Raw genomic sequence first — 19,534 nt, forward strand, 5'->3', positions numbered from 1 at the left:
AAAATCACCCAAAAAAAAAAACAAAAAAGAAAAACCTTTAAAGGTTGATAAAAATGAGACTTGTTCATCCAGGTGATATCTTCTATGGAAAGACAGAAATATATGGGTAAATGTCATTAAAATCAAATAGAATTGGACTCCTAAACTGTCAGATCTCTCTCTCTAGCTGTCTTTCATAAAATCTCACACTCCACAACTAAGCGTGACAGCTTGAACACACGTTGTCACACTTGATGAACCCATCCCGATACTGTTGGTCATACAGTGTAGCAGATAACAGAAAAGCACAAAAACCTCTGAAAGGCTAGACACCATGGAATCAGAATGGTTTAGAATTTTTAAAATCAATTTTACAAAGGTAGGTTTGTAAGCACAAAAAGCATGTTTTTATTGAATTCTATTAGACAGCCTTCACAACTGAATAGTATTGCAATCATCAAAACCTGCCAAGTACAAAATGAATTTGTGGCAAACTAGCCTGCCACAGGCCACCGAAGTGGCTTTCCAAGGGACCCTCCAGCACAGACACAGGGAGATGATGTTCAAACAGTCCACGTTTATTTTCAAGGGTGGCAAGATGGTACAGCCAAAGAGCAGCTGTTAACTCTGCCATGACAGAGGTTCTCCCTTGTGTGAGTGGGGATGGTAGATTTAACCTGTGCGCACTGATTACCTCACTACGCACAGGTGCAGCCACCTGTTCCCGGGTCCAATTAGCCTGGCCAATTATCTAATTCTTAAGCAATTATCCAATTGGCCAGGTCTAATTAGCTTGGCCCAGGGCAGGTGTGGCTGCTTAAACCAGCCATCCCCACAGAATTGTTTTAAGAAGTTACATTTCTTTTGATATAAGGGTGAGAAGTAAAAGATTAACTACATTTTGTGCTATGCAAAAGGCCATTGTTACCTCTCGCAAGTGAAGACAGCTGCTCTCATGTCTGTCTCGAGAAGGAGAATTTTTCTTTCCTGCTTACCAATTTGTCATGAGCCACTGTACGCATGAGAAGGGCTACTCTGATCTTATTGGCTAGCTGGTGAGATGGAATGCAACCCAGCCCCCAAAACCAATCCTCTTATCATTTACTAAATTCACCAAGAATTTAATTTATTTATTGTGCTATTGATCCAGGACATTATACAAATGCTACAAAATGAATAAAAAATATTTTTAGTTGATTTATTAATTTTAAGGCCCTCATTTGAGAGTCCTTCTTTTTAAGAGGTAAGATCAATTATTTTTTAAATATTTTTTTTTAGGCTACGGGTTTATGTTTAATACTAGGGAATTTGATATATTGGAAAATTGAATAAGTCATCATTGTGAAAATATGTTGTACATGTCAAATGTGAACATATGTAATCCAAAATATGGAGTTTTATGCAGACATTACAGAATATATTTTTCAATGGCAGTATGCAGGTCTATGAGAGGATACTGATTACCTGACGTAGCAATAATTGTATGATACATTTGTACTGAAGCCGTTAAATATATAAAACATAATCCTGGCAACCCTTGAATTGCAAGCAGTGGTGTAGGGGAACGCCTTGGTTTCCTTCAACCTCACAGACACGTTTGCTTCCCCAGCGGTATGGCATCAGGATTTAAATCACACTTCCAACAATGCTAACGGATGGCTCTGATTCCGGACGTGGGCTGTTGCTTTGCATTGTCTGTCAATGTGAAATACTCAGCAACCGACTAGTCTATCTCATGCATTGTCTCAGGAAGTGCTATTTAAAATTGCATTTGTTTTGTAAAGCACGGTCCCTTGGCTTTAACTCATTGTGGTTTATTTGTGTTTTCAGCCAAATGTTCTTCCTTAAACATATTTTACAGCAGTGATTCCCAAACTGGTTTTCGTTTTAATCACAATTTCATCACCAGAATTTTAACAAACTGTTATTTTTTCTTAATTACGTGCGTTTCATGTTTAGAGGGATTATTCACCCTCTTACGCCACATTATGAAATAGCTATGAATGCCTTAAATAATAAAATTCCCACGTTCATATTGTGCTTAGAGTTGGGAACCACTGCTTTACAATAACGGCACGCCTCGATTAGTGAACGGCTTCAGTTAAAATATACTGCACTGGCTTTGATGATAACAGAGGCTATTGAGCACCTTAGTTCTGTGTAAGACTACATGATCTCAGTTCATCTGAACAATCATCTAAAAATATCAAATAATCGATCTGTATTTATTACACGTTAGTTAGTTACACAATCGCGTACGATTCTGTGCAAATTTGTTTTAAAAGAGGAAGTCCTTTTGCAATATGCAAGGAATGACTACTGAATTCTATAACATACACTCTATGGGAATGACGGAATGACGGACCACCTACTAACAGGAAATGCCAGTCTTAGCTATATTAATTGACAAATGAAAGAACCAGTGAAATGACAGAAACCTTTGCCTGAAGACCAATCAAGAACAAAAAGGAAGCCGTTTAAAAACGAATGTTTCCGGAAGTGGCAAGCCGGAGATGTGAAATGTAGATAATGCACAGCGTGTATAAAGTTTAATATTTTGTCACTGTCCCGACCACCATGGGCTTTTATCGATTTAATATTTAGGAATATATGTGAGGATAATGAACATTGCTTAAGGCATGGCTAACGTGGCAAGGACTGGAGAAATTATTCATCTAAATGTGGGAGGGAAAAGGTAACTTGACTAGCTGTATAAACCTCGATTTGTTACTGGAGCTAGCTAACTGCTAATTTAGCGTTCGTGACTTCTAGCAACATGCTATTTCTTTCAGGTATTATTTCAGTTGGCATTAGTCATTTTTCAGCTGTAGAGTACTTCATTTTGGAGACTAGCACAGTCTAGAGCGGCAGTTGGCAAAATGAAGCCTGTGTGTTATAGCTTGCTAGCTAACTTGGATAAACACAGTGTAAATAAGTTACTTACTTTTCAGGATAAGACCTGGCAGCGTTAGCTAGCTAACATTCTGATTAGATTAGTTATTGGTTATTAGTCTAGTCTAGTTCTCGACTTTTAAAACAAGACGTGATAAAGTTCGCTCATTTTAACTACGTGAAAGTTCTCGAATTGTCTACAACGGGGTGGGGTTGTAGATTGTTTGCTAGCTAACGTTAGTCTGGAAACGACCTGGCCAGCTAGTTATTCCAGCATGCCATGTAACGTCAGGTTAGTGAACGTTAACTGGTAGATGCTGTCCCTTAGCTTGTTTCCGCCCAATTTGGCATCTGCTGCTCGTCATAAATTTTTCACCCTTCATATTATAACATTGTGTATTTGTCTCGAAGTACTTTTATTTTAAGTTTTTTCTAGGAGTTGTTTTTTAACCCTTGTTTTCAGTTTGGATCAAACTAGCCCGTTTTAACTTTTAGTGAACGAGGAATAACACACTTGAAACATGTATTTCATAATCAGTGACTGAACTAATATAAATTGTTTTTTCTTGGTTCTTGTTTTGTCTTTGTTGTTTATTATCTGTATTAGCCTTGTCTTTCTATGTGTATGGTTTATTTGAATATTAGATCAAGATGAACCGTAATTTTAAATGTCAGCTAAAAACTGGAAATATCAATAACCTACTGCATGAAAACATTCCTTCATTTTAATTTTTTGCAAATAAACATGATTATCTTTTTCATTAAAATGAATAACACTTTAATTATTAAATGTGTTATAGCAGAGGTAAACCATATATATTGTTTATATTGTCTTGGATCGAGAGACATTGTATAGAGGATTTTTGCAAAGATTTTATTTCTGTATTACTTTAAATTCTGAATAATGTCCTTGGTATAGTCAGCCCAGGCAAACAGTTTACAGCTGCTAATAAGTAATCACAAGGGTTAAATATCAGATACAGACAGTAAGCTTATTATCTTCAATCAGTTATTAATTTCAGAGAATATAATATTTATGTATTTTTCAATACTTAGCTTAAATGCATGGTTCTGTAACATCTCTGGATTGGCTTTGACTGATTCCTGATTTAGGCTCTGCGTTTGAAACTGAAATGGTAACATGTAAATGATTCATTTAAAAAGACGGGTTGAATTATTTACAGTCAGAATGTGGGCCCATGTGGTAGATCTTCATGAGCCCCAAGACTAATTATGGGTTACCGAATCATTATTCAGTTATTTTCACAGGGTTGTGATTCATAACACTAGCCATTCCCATTTGAATTGTCCACAGTGGGCCAGTTTTACAATATTAGCTGTATTGAATTTAATTACATTTTGAGAGACATGTTCTGTCTGTCCTATAAATGGCCGGGGAAATGGTCTGTAAAATATTAATATGTATGCTTTAATATTAATTTTTCAGGTTCAGTACATCAAGGCAGACTCTGACATGGGTTCCAGATTCCTTTTTCTCAAGGTAGGTGTTTGTGTTTGTGTTTGTTCCATTTACTGTTTGCCTTGGGTCTAGAATTACACCAGGAGTGGAGTGGAGCGAAGGCGACACAATGTTTTTCTACGCTCTATGGTCATTATTTAGCCTATACCAAAGGCGTTCTATGGTTCTGCGGTCCACCAGTGTGTTCTTTTGGGCTGCTCAGAAACTGCCTTTAGAATCATGATTAACCATGCTTGCATATTAGGCTATTGACAATGAAATAGGATTTTCAGACATAATTAGTCACATTTTTGAAGTCATGTTAATTTGTGTCATTGTTAACATCGCATTTGCTGCTAGCATTTTTGGAACAGTTAAATGTACTTTTTCTCTAGTATTTTTAATGAACAAAACTATTTATCTCGAAGGGTAGTCTATTTGCTGTAGTTTCATGTTTTTTTTCCACAGTGAAGGAACTAGTTCTTCCTGAAACCCCTCTTTCAAAGTCGATTAGCCCTGTTATTGACATACGTCAGTGCATTGGCAAAGACTGTTGGGGTGGGCCTTCGGCTTTTCCAGGCCAATGGAAACAGCGATATTTACATCTGACCACCTCTGTTCACTTGGTGATAAAAGATTAGAACGTATATAAATGGTAATGTCTATAGTGGCGAATATAGGAAACATCATTTGCATAGCTTTCCCTGAGAACAGAAAAGGGGTTAGTGCCCTGATATCTGCATTAATTACATGGGCTACAGAATAATTTCCCCTGCAGTGTATATTTTCACTTGTTCAATGTCTCAACGTTTTATCATCCAAAAAAGGCTGGATATCTGTCCTTTTTTCTTTCTTACGGGAAATGTCTGGTGTAACCAAGGGGCTTTTGGTTCTCAAACAGAGCATCAGATGTAACATCGCCTCCTGCTGTGTGGCTCAGTGTAAACGATCATGCTGGAGGGTGTTTTATTGTGTCCTTGTAAATGACCTCTGTTGATTTTTGACTTTTTTTTTTGCGCACCAGCCTTCTAAGTGGCCGGATTTCCACACTGAAGGATGAAACGGGAGCCGTAAGTTGCTGAATCAAAATCTGAAAAATTCAAATATGATCCTGCAATTTTTATTTATTCACTTTTCAGCTTTCAGTTTTGTAAGTACATTTGACATTATTGTGGTCTTGGGCCTGTTCTGAGAATATTTGCCAATTCTTTTTTCACCTTTTGTCTACCCCAGATTTTCATAGATCGAGATCCGACGCTTTTCACCCCGATCCTCAACTTCCTTCGCACCAAAGAACTGCACCCCAGGTACGTCTGCGCCAGTGTTGCGTTACAAAATAACATATAAATGTGTGGGTTCTGTGTTCTGTGCAGGGGTGGAGCCCAACATAGCAGTAGCACTGCTTTAATGAGGTTAACTGCCTGCATCCCCACATTTCTGAACCATGACTTTGGTCATGAGTTTGTGGTCGGGTCTTGGACCGTGTCCTTGTGATCAGTAATGATTGGCTGCTATTTCATTGCGTTGTAGAGGAGCCGATAGTGAGGAGCCTCAGGACCCCACATTAAATCATTTGACACTCCGTTTACAGTCAGTCTGCTTTAGCCCCACTCACAGCCGGTTTGTGACTCCACTAAACTTATCTCCCTGAACAGGTCTGTCAATGTGCACCTGCTGATGCACGAAGCTGAGTTCTATGGCATCGCTCCATTAGGTACGGCCTGGCTCCTCACCCGCCGCGCGAGACACAGGACTGGGGAGGGACGGAGGGGAGGGGAGGGGAGGGGCGGAGGGGAGGGGCCATTTCATGCCTTGGGGCTGAAGTATGTGAGGGACAGGGTGCTGGGTGGCTCATCCTGTTAAGGCTCTGTTCTGGTTAAGGCAGTGTTGTAGTTAAGACACTTCTGGTTAAGGCACTGTTCTGGTTAAGGCTCTGTGGTAGTTAAGGCACTGTTGTAGTTAAGGCACTGTTCTGGTTAAGGCACTGTGGTAGTTAAGGCACTGTTGTAGTTAAGGCACTGTTCTGGTTAAGGCAGTGTGGTAGTTAAGGCTCTGTGGTAGTTAAGGCACTGTTCTGGTTAAGACACTGTTGTAGTTGGGGCACTGTTCTGGTTAAGGCAGTGTTGTAGTTAAGGCACTGTTCTGGTTAAGGCAGTGTTGTAGTTAAGGCACTGTTCTGGTTAAGGCAGTGTTGTAGTTAAGACACTTCTGGTTAAGGCACTGTTCTGGTTAAGGCAGTGTTGTAGTTAAGACACTTCTGGTTAAGGCACTGTTCTGGTTAAGGCTCTGTGGTAGTTAAGGCACTGTTGTAGTTAAGGCACTGTTCTGGTTAAGACACTGTTGTAGTTAAGGCACTGTTCTGGTTAAGACACTGTTGTAGTTAAGGCATTGTTCATGGATGAGCCTCACAGCCTGATGTAAAATCTGGACTGTGCTTGTGCTGACTGTGGACGGCAGCCCTTCAGGGGTTCGCCCAGGGGAGGGAGGCTGTGTGTAAAGACTCCTCCTCCGCTTCACGTCTGTGTGAGCCTGACTTGTTGACTGTGGTGTGATGAGGAGCTGCAGCTGAAATCATGTGCGTCTCAGAAGAATGGATGCCTGTCTTCACCCCAGCCGAATCAGCGCATGATCAGCCTTGCAGCTTAGAGATGTCTGTGCGTTCTGCTCTGGTTGAAGGCATTTGAAAGTGTGTTGTTGCACTGCCTTGGTTTGGGGGCAACGGTTGTTCTACCAGCCATGTGTCGTTCTACACTTTAATCAGTGTAGATGTTTCATTGATCCTCGGCTTTCACTGTGAACGTTTGAGAGGGTCCGCCCCCTGCTGGTAAGCCCTAAACCATGCGGGTAAAAAGTGTCTCCGTCCTTTACTTCTGCAGTTCGGAAGCTGCAGCTCTGTGATGAACTTGACCGCTCCTCCTGTGGGTCCGTCCTCTTCAACGGCTACCTCCCCCCGCCAGGTGAGCCGCCAGACACAGCGTCAGTAATCCAGCAGCGCGTCCACATGCCGTCTGTACTGCAGGCTATCTGTATATCACCTATGCTGAATGAAGAAAGCTATCATTTAGCACCCAGACTATCTGTACATCGTCTACGCTGAATGAAGAAAGCTATCATTTAGCAATCAGGCGATGTGTAGATCATCTACGCTGAATGGAGAAAGTGCTCATTGAGATGCTGATGTGTATGGGATCTGTGCTCTGTGGAGAAAGCGATCCGTAACCTATGCCAGCCCATCCGCGTGTGATGTGAATCGCCGAGCGAGACTGCGTGTGTCGGCCGTGCGAATGGCTGAGAGCGCAGCGAAGCGTGTCTGCGTTTGCTCTGTTGTGCTCCGTCATGTCGTGTGGTGCTAACGCACCGGTGGAGCCGCGCTGGGGCTGGCAGGTGGAGTCCGCCGGGCCGAAGGGTGCGCTCTAACACCCCCCTGTGGCCCTACAGTCTACCCGCAGAAGAAGAGGAACCGGCACAGCGTCCCGGGGCCGCAGTACATGACCGGGCGCTCGGGCCCCATGGAGAGGGCGCCGGTGAGGCGGAGCAACACCATGCCACCCAACCTGGGCAACGCTGGCATCCTGGGCAAAGTGCTGGTGGAGGAAAGGCCCTCTGGTAAGGACAGCCCTTACCCTGGGGCATCTAGAGTACTACAGCCCTTACCCTGGGGCATCTAGAGTACAACAGCCCTTACCCTGGGGCATCTAGAGTACTACAACCCTTACCCTGGGGCATCTAGAGTACTACAGCCCTTACCCTGGGGCATCTAGAGTACTACAGCCCTTACCCTGGGGCATCTAGAGTACTACAGCCCTTACCCTGGGGCATCTAGAGTACTACAGCCCTTACCCTGGGGCATCTAGAGTCCAACAGCCCTTACCCTGGGGCATCTAGAGTACAACAGCCCTTACCCTGGGGCATCTAGAGTCCAACAGCCCTTACCCTGGGGCATCTAGAGTCCAACAGCCCTTACCCTGGGGCATATCCAGCTGTGCTTCTGTGATAGCTTGCTGATAATACGATGCCTGTTTTCCTCTTCCCAGGGCAAGCGGGTGATCCAGGTATGGTCCGCATCATATGCGGTCACCACAACTGGATCGCCGTGGCCTACGCCCAGTTTGTGGTCTGCTACAGGTGAGGAACCGGGCCGCCGCTCTGCTCTGCCGTCCCTGCGTTGGTAAAGACAGGGTTAGCTGCTCGTTGAGTCTGGCACTGCGGCAGTGCCTATCGGAGATTGCCCGGTGTGGTTGTGGTTTTGCCCTGCGTTGGTAAAGACAGGGTGAGCTGCTTGTTGAGTCTGTCGCTGCGGCAGTGCCTATTGGATATTGCCCGGTGTGGTTGTGGTTTTGGGCATGGTGCTCTGCCCGAAGCAGTGCTGTAGTGCAGGGGTGGGCAAGTTCAGTCCTGACTGGCGTGTGTATGCAGTTTTTCATTTCCACAAATTGCCCTGGCTAAATGAACCGATTGGCTGTATATGCCAACTTGTAGATAAGATCACAGTAAAATGTTTCTTATCAGGACTCAGGAGACTCGGTCTTCGGCTGTCGTTCATGCGCTTATCAAGAAGTGTAGCTAAAATGTCAGACGGCGTAATCGTTTGGGCTAATTAAGTAATTAAGGCTAGAAACGGGTACAGCCTTCATTGGCCAACTCTGCTATAGAGACATTAAATAGTAGAGCAGGGTAATAATGATCGAAAATACTTTCTGACAGACAGACAGACAGGCAGACAGACTTCCTGACAGACAGACACACTTCCTGACATACAGACAGACATACAGACAGACAGACAGACACACTTCCTGATAGGCAGACATACTTCCTGACATACAGACAAACAGACAGACAGACTTCCTGACAGACAGGCAGACCCACTTCCTGACATACAGACAGACTGACAGACAGACAGACTTCCTGACAGACAGACTCACTTCCTGACATACAGACAGACTGACAGACGGACAGACCCACTTCCTGACAGACAGACAGACTGACAGACGGACAGCACTTCCTGACAGACAGACTCACTTCCTGACAGACTGACAGACGGACAGACCCACTTCCTGACATACAGACAGACTGACAGACAGACACACTTCCTGACAGACAGACAGATGGACAGACTCACTTCCTGACATACAGATAGACGGACAGACAGACAGACCCACTTCCTGACAGACAGACAGACAGACGGGCTGTCCTGCTGCATTGCTGCTGTGACGTACCTGAGAGGACCGCTGTCCTTCTGTCTGTCCCGGTTGCCAGGGTGAAGGAGTCCTCGGGCTGGCAGCAGGTCTTCACCAGCCCGCGGCTGGACTGGGTGATCGACAGGGTGGCGCTCAACGCCAAGGTGATGGGGGGCTCCCTGGGGGACAACGACAAGATGGTGGCGGTGGCCTCGGGCACGGAGATAATCCTGTGGGCCATCTGCCCCGACGGCAACGGCAGCGAGATCGGTGAGTGTGACCGGTGAAGGTCCCGCATATCAAGCGTAACGTCCGCTGCATGCATCGACAGCTAGCGTCGTGAGCTAAATTGAATGCTTATCGACCAATCTTTGAGTAAATATGGAATATTCATTATTTGTAATGTGAAACTTTTTAAATTATATATATTTGCTGAGGACGGTTAAGAGGGTAAAATTGGTAAATTTCAAGAATTCCGATTGTGGTTGGAAGTAAAAAGGCATCGATGGGGGACCCCAGGACCAGGCTTGGGAACCCCTATATCGGCGAGGAGGTGGAAGCTAGTTTATTCTGCTGTGTGCCTCTTTGAGTGACACCGTTGTGGTTCCCAGGCGTCTTCAGTCTGAACGTCCCTGTAGAAGCTCTCTTCTTCGTCGGCAACCAGCTGATCGCCACCAGCCACACAGGAAAAGTGGGCGTGTGGAACGCTGTGACCAAACACTGGCAGGTGAGGCTGTCTTTACTGCAGCTCCCCTCGTGGCTAGGAAGACCGATAAATCGGTGACAGATTGCAAGGGGGTGGAGAATTTGACTGTTTCAGACACGTGGGAAAATGTATTGATGTGCTGTTTTTTGTGGTTTTCTTTAGCTACGATGTAGTCAGTGATGGTAGAACGGGGCATCGTGAAGCAAAAAAAAAAAAAATGGCCAGAACTTTCATACGCTATTACAGACTAAGCAATTGAACAAATTCTTGCGCTTTGCTGTGAAAAGAAAAATCTTCTGATTGGTTCAAACTAAAGGTGCACAATATGGAAATTCTGTGGCCAATATCAATAACCGACATTTGGCTGTTGGTCATTCATCTTATGGGCCAATAGTGATTACTATTTAAGCTAATATTGGCCGATACCAATATGACTTCAATATTACTTGCATCTCTTGTTTAAGCAAATGATGGACAACTCCTTATAGCCCCGCCCATTACAGAGTTCATGAAGCCTTGCTCTCCCATCACTGGTTGACCGTTGAGAACCTTGGGAGGCTGTGTTCTGCCTGGATTAATGTCCTTATTTGGACTTCCCGTTTCCTCCCTGCTGCCAGAACCAGGATGTGGTTCCCATTAACAGCTACGACACGGCCGGGTCCTTCCTGCTGCTCGGGTGCAATAACGGCTCCATATACTACATCGGTGAGTGCGTGAGTGAAGGTGCTTCTCAGCTGGGCTCCTGCAGGGGCGGATGCTTTACTGCAGTGTGTACTGATTGACCCCAGCTTCTGAGATTCATCAATCCAGTTCACAGCCATCTTGGATCTGTTGCCTTTTAAGTGCATTGGTTTTACTGCAGTGTTTGCGCCTTCACTCCAGCTACCTTCACTTGTAAATCTAGTTGACCGACATCTTGGATCTATGTTGCCTTTTAGATTTCTATAATGTTGCAGGTGGTACCGTTTCCTTATGTTCTTATCATACGTCTGCATTGCTTGTTCTAGACCTTTTTAGGGCTTTCAAGTTATAAACACATATATACTGTCACCGGCCACATTATTAAGTACACATTGCTAGTACCGGGTTGGCTTCTGCTTCTGTAGCCCATCTACTTCAAGGTTCGACATGTTGTGCATTCAGAGATGCTCTTCTGTATACCTCGGTTGTAAAGAGTGGTTATTTGAGTTACTGTTGCCTAGGGCTGGGCGATATGGACAAAATCAAATATCACAATATTTTTGACAAAATACCTCGATATCGATATTGTGATGATATTGTGGGGATGACTATTGGTACTTTCACAAAATTACACAATGAGATTTTTGATAAATAATCATCATTAATGCCTATGTAATAACTAAGTGGGTAAAGGCAAATAATAGAACAGCTAGGACAGTCAGGTAAGTTCAGAAAATTACATCACTTTACTGTAATGCTGCCTTTAAAACCAGGTGAAGACAACACTTACGCCATATCACGATGTACAAACTCCCAGACGATATGTAGTCTCATATCACGATATTGATATAATATGGATATATTGCCCAGCCCTACTGTTGCCTTTCTATCAGCTCGAACCAATCTGGCCTTTCTCCTCAGACCTCTGCCATCAGCAAGGCACTTTCGCCCAGAGAACTGCCGCTCACTGGATATTTTCTCTCTTTCGGACCATTCTCTGTAAACCCTAGAGATGGTTGTGTGTGAAAATCCCAGTCGATCAGCAGTTTCTGAAATAGTCAAACCAGCCCGTCTGGCACCAACACCCATGCCATGTTCAAAATCACTTAAATCACCTTTCTTCCCCATTCTGATGCTTGGTTTGAACTTCAGAAGATTGTCTTGACCATGTCTACATGCCTAAATGCATTGAGTTGCTGCCACATGATTGGCTGATTAGATATTTGCGTTAACCTGCAGTTGAACAGGTGTACATAATAAAGTGGCCAGTGAGTATACATTTAGCATATGAACAATATTCCACCTCAGTGCTGAGGAACTTATTAAGGACCATAAAATTGGGTCAGGCCGCTAAGCACATAAAAGGCTTTCATGTCCTGACCTGAACCAGGGTGTATGTGAGGTTGTGCCTGCTGTTGTCACTGTGATGTCATTCTGCTCTGACCCTGTGATCACACCATGGCCACTCCCCTTGTCCCAGTGTCTGTACCATCCCACATTTCCTCTCTGGGTTCTTTAGCTGAGCAAGTAGCCCACTTGAATGTGGAATTGATGCATTTTAGACTTTGTTGCAGCTCTCATTCAACGGTTGAGACACCTAAAAGGTGGTCCTATATGAGTAGAGTAGAGCGTGGGAATAGCATTACTGGTTTCCACAGCTCTGGGTTTACTCTGGGAACCCTCCAGCCGTTGTAAAGGAGTGGTCCGTTTTTTCCCCCAGACGTACAGAAGTTCCCGTTGAGGATGAAGGATAATGACCTCCTGGTGACAGAGCTGTACCGAGACCCCTCTGAGGATGCCATCACTGCCCTCAGCGTCTACCTCACGCCCAAAACAAGTATGGATGCCCTGCTCTCGCTTTTTAGAGGCCCTACCCTCCCTCTTTAGGGACATTCTCAGGACTCTTCCCCTGAAAAGATTTAACGGTTTATCTTGTAACTATAAGTCTTATTGTACCACTTAGTGTACTGTGTTCATACAGAAACTGACATAATGAGAAATATCTCTTGCAAATCATACAGTTTTTCATGCAATTTCATACAAACCCCAGTGAAATGCTTTGCTGGTAAGATGGATGGGGGAAATTACATCAGATAGAACAGATGAGACTCTTTGATAGAGATCGTAGCGTGTGCTCCTGTGCGCTCCTGTGTGTTCCTGGTTGGGTTTGATAGAGAAGGTAGCGTGAGCTCCTGTGTGTTCCTGGTTGGATTTGATAGAGATCGTAGCGTGTGCTCCTGTGCACTCCTGTGTGTTCCTGGTTGGGTTTGATAGAGAAGGTAGCGTGCGCTCCTGTGTGTTCCTGGTTGGATTTGATAGAGATCGTAGCGTGTGCTCCTGTGTGTTCCTGGTTGGATTTGATAGAGATCGTAGCGTGTGCTCCTGTGTGTTCCTGGTTGGGTTTGATAGAGAAGGTAGCATGTGCTCCTGTGTGTTCCTGGTTGGGTTTGATAGAGAAGGTAGCGTGCGCTCCTGTGTGTTCCTGGTTGGGTTTGATAGATAGAGAAGGTAGCGTGCGCTCCTGTGCGTTCCTGGTTGGGTTTGATAGAGAAGGTAGCATGCGCTCCTGTGTGTTCCTGGTTGGGTTTGATAGAGAAGGTAGCGTGCACTCCTGTGCGTTCCTGGTTGGGTTTGATAGAGAAGGTAGCATGCTCTCCTGTGCGTTCCTGGTTGGGTTTGATAGAGCAGGTAGCGTGCGCTCCTGTGTGTTCCTGGTTGGGTTTGATAGAGAACGTAGCGTGCGCTCCTGTGCGTTCCTGGTTGGGTTTGATAGAGAAGGTAGCATGTGCTCCTGTGTGTTCTTGGTTGGGTTTGATTGATAGAGCAGGTAGCGTGCGCTCCTGTGCGTTCCTGGTTGGGTTTGATAGAGAAGGTAGCGTGCGCTCCTGTGTGTTCCTGGTTGGGTTTGATTGATAGAGCAGGTAGCGTGCGCTCCTGTGCGTTCCTGGTTGGGTTTGATAGAGAAGGTAGCGTGCGCTCCTGTGTGTTCCTGGTTGGGTTTGATAGAGAAGGTAGCGTGCGCTCCTGTGTGTTCCTGGTTGGGTTTGATAGAGAAGGTAGCGTGCGCTCCTGTGTGTTCCTGGTTGGGTTTGATAGAGAAGGTAGCGTGTGCTCCTGTGCGTTCCTGGTTGGGTTTGATAGAGAAGGTAGCGTGCGCTCCTGTGTGTTCCTGGTTGGGTTTGATAGAGAAGGGAGTGTGCGCTCCTGTGTGTTCCTGGTTGGGTTTGATCGGGGCTCGTCTGCTCAGGTGACAGTGGGAACTGGATCGAGATCGCCTACGGGACCAGCTCCGGCACCGTGCGGGTCATAGTCCAGCACCCTGAAACGGTGGGCTCCGGTCCGCAGCTCTTCCAGACCTTCTCTGTCCACCGCAGCCCCGTCACCAAGATCATGCTGTCGGAGAAACACCTCACCTCGGGTAGGCTGCTCAGCTCTGACCCCCTCTGAGCTGCTTTAGGCTCTGCTATACAGGGAAGGCTAGTGTGGATCCCAGTGTGTGTGTGTGTGTGTGTGTGTGTGTGTGTGTAGTAATGCCAGTGTGGATCCCAGTGTGTGTGTGTGTGTGTGTGTAGTAATGCCAGTGTGGATCCCAGTGTGTGTGTGTGTGTGTGTAGTAATGCCAGTGTGGATCCCAGTGTGTATATGTGTGTGTGTGTACGTGTGTGTGTGTAGTAATGCTAGTATTGATCCCAGTGTGTGCGTGTGCGTGTGTGTGTGTAGTAATGCTAGTGTGGATCCCAGTGTGTGCGTGTGTGTGTAGTAATGCTAGTGTATGTCCCAGTGTGTGTGCGCGCGTGTGCGCGTGTGCGCGTGTGCGCGTGTGCGCGTGTGCGCGTGTGCGTGTGCGTGTGCGTGTGCGTGTGTGTGTGTGTGTGTGTGTGTGTGTGTGTGTGTGTGTGTGTGTGTGTGTGTGTGTGTGTGTGTGTGTGTGTAGTAATGCTAGTTTTTGTCCCCAGTCTGTTTGCAGTAATGCTAGTTTTTGTCCCCAGTCTGTTTGCAGTAATGCTAGTTTTTGTCCCCAGTCTGTTTGCAGTAATGCTAGTTTTTGTCCCCAGTCTGTTTGCAGTAATGCTAGTTTTTGTCCCCAGTCTGCAGTAATGCTAGTTTTTGTCCCCAGTCTGTGTGCAGTAATGCTAGTTTTTGTCCCCAGTCTGTGTGCAGTAATGCTAGTTTTTGTCCCCAGTCTGTGTGCAGTAATGCTAGTTTTTGTCCCCAGTCTGTGTGCAGTAATGCTAGTTTTTGTCCCCAGTCTGTGTGCAGTAATGCTAGTTTTTGTCCCCAGTCTGTTTGCAGTAATGCTAGTTTTTGTCCCCAGTCTGTGCGGACAACAACCATGTGCGCACCTGGACTGTGACTCGCTTCCGGGGCATGATCTCCACGCAGCCCGGCTCCACCCCGCTCAACTCCTTCAAGATCCTGTCCCTGGAGGACATAGATGGGCACGGGGGATGCAGCGCGGGAACGGAGATCGGTGAGTCAGACCCTGGAGTGAATCTGTGAGTCCTCTGAGTGAATCAGACTCTGAGTCTGTGTACCGGGCCCTCTGAGTGAATCAGACTCTGAGCCTGTGTACCGGGTCCTCTGAGTGAATCAGACTCTGAGCCTGTGTACCGGGTCCTCTGAGTGAATCAGACTCTGAGCCTGTGTACCGGGTCCTCTGAGTGAATCAGTCTCTGAGTCTGTGTACCGGGTCCTCTGAGTGAATCAGACTCTGGAGCCTGTGTACCGGGCCCTCTGAGTGAATCAGACTCTGGAGCCTGTGTATCGGGTCCTCTGAGTGAATCAGACTCTGAGCCTGTGTACTGGGCCCTCTGAGTGAATCAGACTCTGAGCCTGTGTACCGGGTCCTCTGAGTGAATCAGACTCTGAGCCTGTGTACCGGGTCCTCTGAGTGAATCAGTCTCTGAGTCTGTGTACCGGGTCCTCTGAGTGAATCAGACTCTGAGCCTGTGTATCGGGTCCTCTGAGTGAATCAGACTCTGAGCCTGTGTACCGGGTCCTCTGAGTGAATCAGTCTCTGAGTCTGTGTACCGGGTCCTCTGAGTGAATCAGACTCTGAGCCTGTGTATCGGGTCCTCTGAGTGAATCAGACTCTGAGTCTGTGTACCGGGTCCTCTGAGTGAATCAGACTCTGAGCCTGTGTACCGGGTCCTCTGAGTGAATCAGTCTCTGAGTCTGTGTACTGGGTCCTCTGAGTGAATCAGACTCTGAGCCTGTGTACCGGGTCCTCTGAGTGAATCAGACTCTGAGCCTGTGTACCGGGTCCTCTGAGTGAGTCAGACTCTTAGCCTGTGTATCAGGTTAGGGTTAGATTCTGAATCTGAGTCGGGGCCCTGTACCCTACTGCCTTTAGCTCAAATACTGCTGCTGCTGATGATGATGAATATGATTGGACATGCCCAATGGGGAGAAATGGGGAAGAGTGATAATAATTATTGAATGGCCTCTCTCCACTCCAGGACCGTACGGTGAGAGGGACGACCAGCAGGTGTTCATCCAGAGAGTGGTCCCAGACACAGACAAGGTCTACGTACGCCTCTCCTCCAATGGGAAAAGGTAGGCGGGCTCTATTCAGCATGCATTGTATTTATATATGGAGTTTGTTCCTCTGATTTAATTGAAATGAGAGCATTTACATTTAAGTTATTGTGTGAATATTTTTATCTTGAAATTCTACCACATCATATACATCCATACTGAAATGATTTAAAATTCCTCCGTCCGAATGCTGATCCTCCTTAATGCAGGTAAATCGTTGAATCTCTGAGGTCATAAATGTAGTTAATACCTTATAGCTGCGCTCAGCAGTTGGCGTTTAAGTGTTTTTTCCTCCTGGCGCCCCCTTTGGCAGGCTGTGTGAAGTGCGCTCTGTGGACGGCACCTCCATCACAGCGTTCGTGGTGCACGAGTGCGAGGGCTCCAGTCGAATCGGCTCCCGGCCGCGCCGCTACCTCTTCACGGGACACGGCAACGGCAGCATCCAGATGTGGGACCTCACCACCGCCATGGAAATTGCCGGAAAAGTGGACGCAGGTGGGACGGAAAACCGCATTTTGGCAGAATCGACTGCCTGCCTGGATTGGTTGGATTAATGTTACTGCACTGTTCAAGTTGTGGGTGTCTGTCGTTTGCAGTGCATCAGCTATGGTAAACATTAATGATTTTTTAATGTGATAAAGATTTTTTAAAAATCAGCAAAATATCGCATTACCTGTATACTTTCAAAAACTGGAAAAGGAACTTAGTCATAAGAATAATGGGGAAAAATCCAAAAGATTTGTGGTGAAAAATCAGGCCCAGAATAATAATAATAATAATAATAATAAGTTTCCATGCAAATGATTATATTACTCTGACCAAGCGGTATTTTTTTAACAAGCTATACAACCTGAAGGCAGTCTGAATTGGAGAGACCTTATCTAATGATGGAGGTGTCCTTGCTGTAAGACCTCCTGTCCACTGGGTGGTGCTGAAGTGCTGTGTTTGTCCCCCTGCAGCTGTGGGCGGGCCCACGGAGGAAGAGCTGCTGGAGCTCCTGGACCAGTGTGACCTGGCGCTGACCCGCACCCCTGACATGAGTCCCGCCGCCTCCTTCACCCACTCCAGCACCCCCGGCAACTCCATGTGCAGGTACCCCTCCCCCGAACCCCAAAAACCACGCACCCTCAGGCCCAGAGCTCACTCCTCAAAACCATAAAGAAAGGGTTTCCCGAGTTTGGTGGGGAAGAAATTGACTAGCCTGCTCAGAGCCCCGACCTCTACCCCATTAGACACCTTTATGATCAGTTGGAAGGCTAATTGCAAGCTAGGCCTAATTGCCCAATCAGTGTCCGAACTCACTTCCCAGAACAGTGAAGGGTGTTATAACCACAAAAGGGCGACCAACTCCTATATTAATGATACTATTCACTGAGGTTTTCAAATCGCTATAAGCACATTATATTATATTCACATGATACTCTATGCCATCAGATATAGCCAGTTCTCTTTAATTAGGCTATTAGGCGAATAATAACATCATTTTTATTTGCATTGCAAAATTGTGCACATTTATTTGCATTATTTGTAATTGTGGATACGTGTACTTTATTGCAGGTTGTGCTCAAAGCTAACGTGGTAGTTAACGGAGTGGTGTATTTGTTTTGCGAAGTGTACTTAGCGATTAAAACTGATTTTTCTAAATTAGCTATTTTAATGAGTGTCGGTTGATGGTGTTAAATGGTGTCCCGTCGCCCCCTGTCTCTTGCCCCCCTGCAGCTTGCAGTCGCAGGCGAACGAGCCGACTTTGCGGGACAAGGGTGCGAGGAGTTTAGGGCCCTTCATGGGCAGCCTGCCTCGCCCGGCCCCGTCGGGTCCGTTCGGCCGGCCCCGGGAGGGGCCCGTCTCCGGGGCGATGGGGGGGCTGTCCCACCACCCCCACCACCTGGGCCTGAGCCAGGTGTCGCTGAGCAGCGCGGGCAGCCCCCGCCCGTCCCGGGGCGGCCCCCCCGACTCGCTGCGCAGGGGCAGCTTCGTGGAGCGGTGCCAGGAGCTGGCCAAGAGCTCGGAGCCCGAGGGGGGGCGGCGCAGCCTGGCCGTGTGCAGCGAGCTGGAGGCGCGCCTGGGCTTCCGGACGTCCTCCTCCTCCTCCTCCTTCTCCCCCGCCTCCTTCTTCCCCGCCGCGGCCACCGCCCCCTCCCTGCGCAGGGTCCCGCCCCCCTCGCCCAGCCCTGCCCTCGCCCCCAGCCCCGCCCCGGCCGCCCGCGCCCAGCCAGCCTCCGCCCAGCCAGCCTCCTCCCCGTCGGCCGAGGCCGCGCCCGCGGATGCTGCCTCCAGCCCCGCCCCCGAGAGCCCCGCCTCCCCGGCCTCCACCAGCCCCAAGCCCCGCATGAACGAGACCAGCTTCTGATTGGCTGTTCTGGCTGCTGAGGCGTTAGACAGAGGGATGGAGACGTTGCTCTCCTGGATGAATGTGGGCGGGATGTGTTATGAATATGGGCGGGGTGTATTATGAATGTGGGCGGGGTGTATTATGAATATGGGCGGGGTGTATTATGAATGTGGGCGGGGTGTATTATGAATGTGGGCGGGGTGTGTTATGAATGTGGGCGGGGTGTGTTGTGAGTGTGGGCGGGGTGTATTATGAATGTGGGCGGGGTGTGTTGTGAGTGTGGGCGGGAGTGTGTTGTGAATGTGGGCGGGGTGTGTTATGAATATGGGTGGGATGTGTTGTGAATGTGGGCGGGGTGTGTTATGAATATGGGTGGGATGTGTTATGAATGTGGGGGTGTGTTTGAATTGGCGGGGTGTGTTATGAATGTGGGCGGGGTGTGTTGTGATGTGGGCGGGGGTGTTTATGAATGTGGGCGGGGTGTGTTGAATGTGGGCGGGGTGTTGTGAGTGTGGGCGGGGTGTGTTATGAATGTGGGCGGGGTGTGTTGTGAGTGTGGGCGGGGTGTGTTATGAATGTGGGCGGGGTGTGTTGTGAGTGTGGGCGGGGTGTGTTGTGAGTGTGGGCGGGGTGTGTTGTGAGTGTGGGCGGGGTGTGTTGTGAGTGTGGGCGGGGTGTGTTGGCAGTTCCTGATGGAGACCATTCCTTAACAGTGAGTCTTCTGTGACCCGCAGCCCGGGCAGGGCTGACCTTCCAGCCGCTCTCTCTGA

At 47.2% G+C, this 19,534-nt stretch overlaps 1 protein-coding gene across 2 annotated transcripts; it reads left to right on the plus strand.

Annotated features, from left to right (window-relative positions):
- Window positions 1-2,449: 2,449 nt before the first annotated feature.
- shkbp1 (SH3KBP1 binding protein 1) lies at window positions 2,450-19,132 on the plus strand. Of its 2 annotated transcripts, XM_064302370.1 has the most exons (18): window positions 2,450-2,674; window positions 4,319-4,372; window positions 5,355-5,400; window positions 5,564-5,637; window positions 5,986-6,044; window positions 7,207-7,287; window positions 7,769-7,936; window positions 8,365-8,455; window positions 9,587-9,777; window positions 10,119-10,234; window positions 10,831-10,918; window positions 12,615-12,731; window positions 14,142-14,312; window positions 15,210-15,365; window positions 16,354-16,450; window positions 16,746-16,927; window positions 17,392-17,524; window positions 18,152-19,128. In XM_064302370.1, the coding sequence occupies exons 1-18, from the start codon at window positions 2,619-2,621 to the stop codon at window positions 18,780-18,782; spliced, it is 2,511 nt and encodes an 836-aa protein (XP_064158440.1). In that variant the 5' UTR covers window positions 2,450-2,618; the 3' UTR covers window positions 18,783-19,128. The 2 variants fall into 2 exon arrangements, with proteins under 2 accessions (XP_064158440.1, XP_064158441.1); XM_064302371.1 differs by lacking the exons at window positions 2,450-2,674; window positions 4,319-4,372; window positions 5,986-6,044 and having other exon boundaries at window positions 5,349-5,400; window positions 18,152-19,132.
- Window positions 19,133-19,534: the final 402 nt, after the last annotated feature.

The sequence above is a fragment of the Anguilla rostrata genome, chromosome 12 (assembly GCF_018555375.3).
Source record: "Anguilla rostrata isolate EN2019 chromosome 12, ASM1855537v3, whole genome shotgun sequence".
NCBI lineage: Eukaryota > Metazoa > Chordata > Actinopteri > Anguilliformes > Anguillidae > Anguilla > Anguilla rostrata.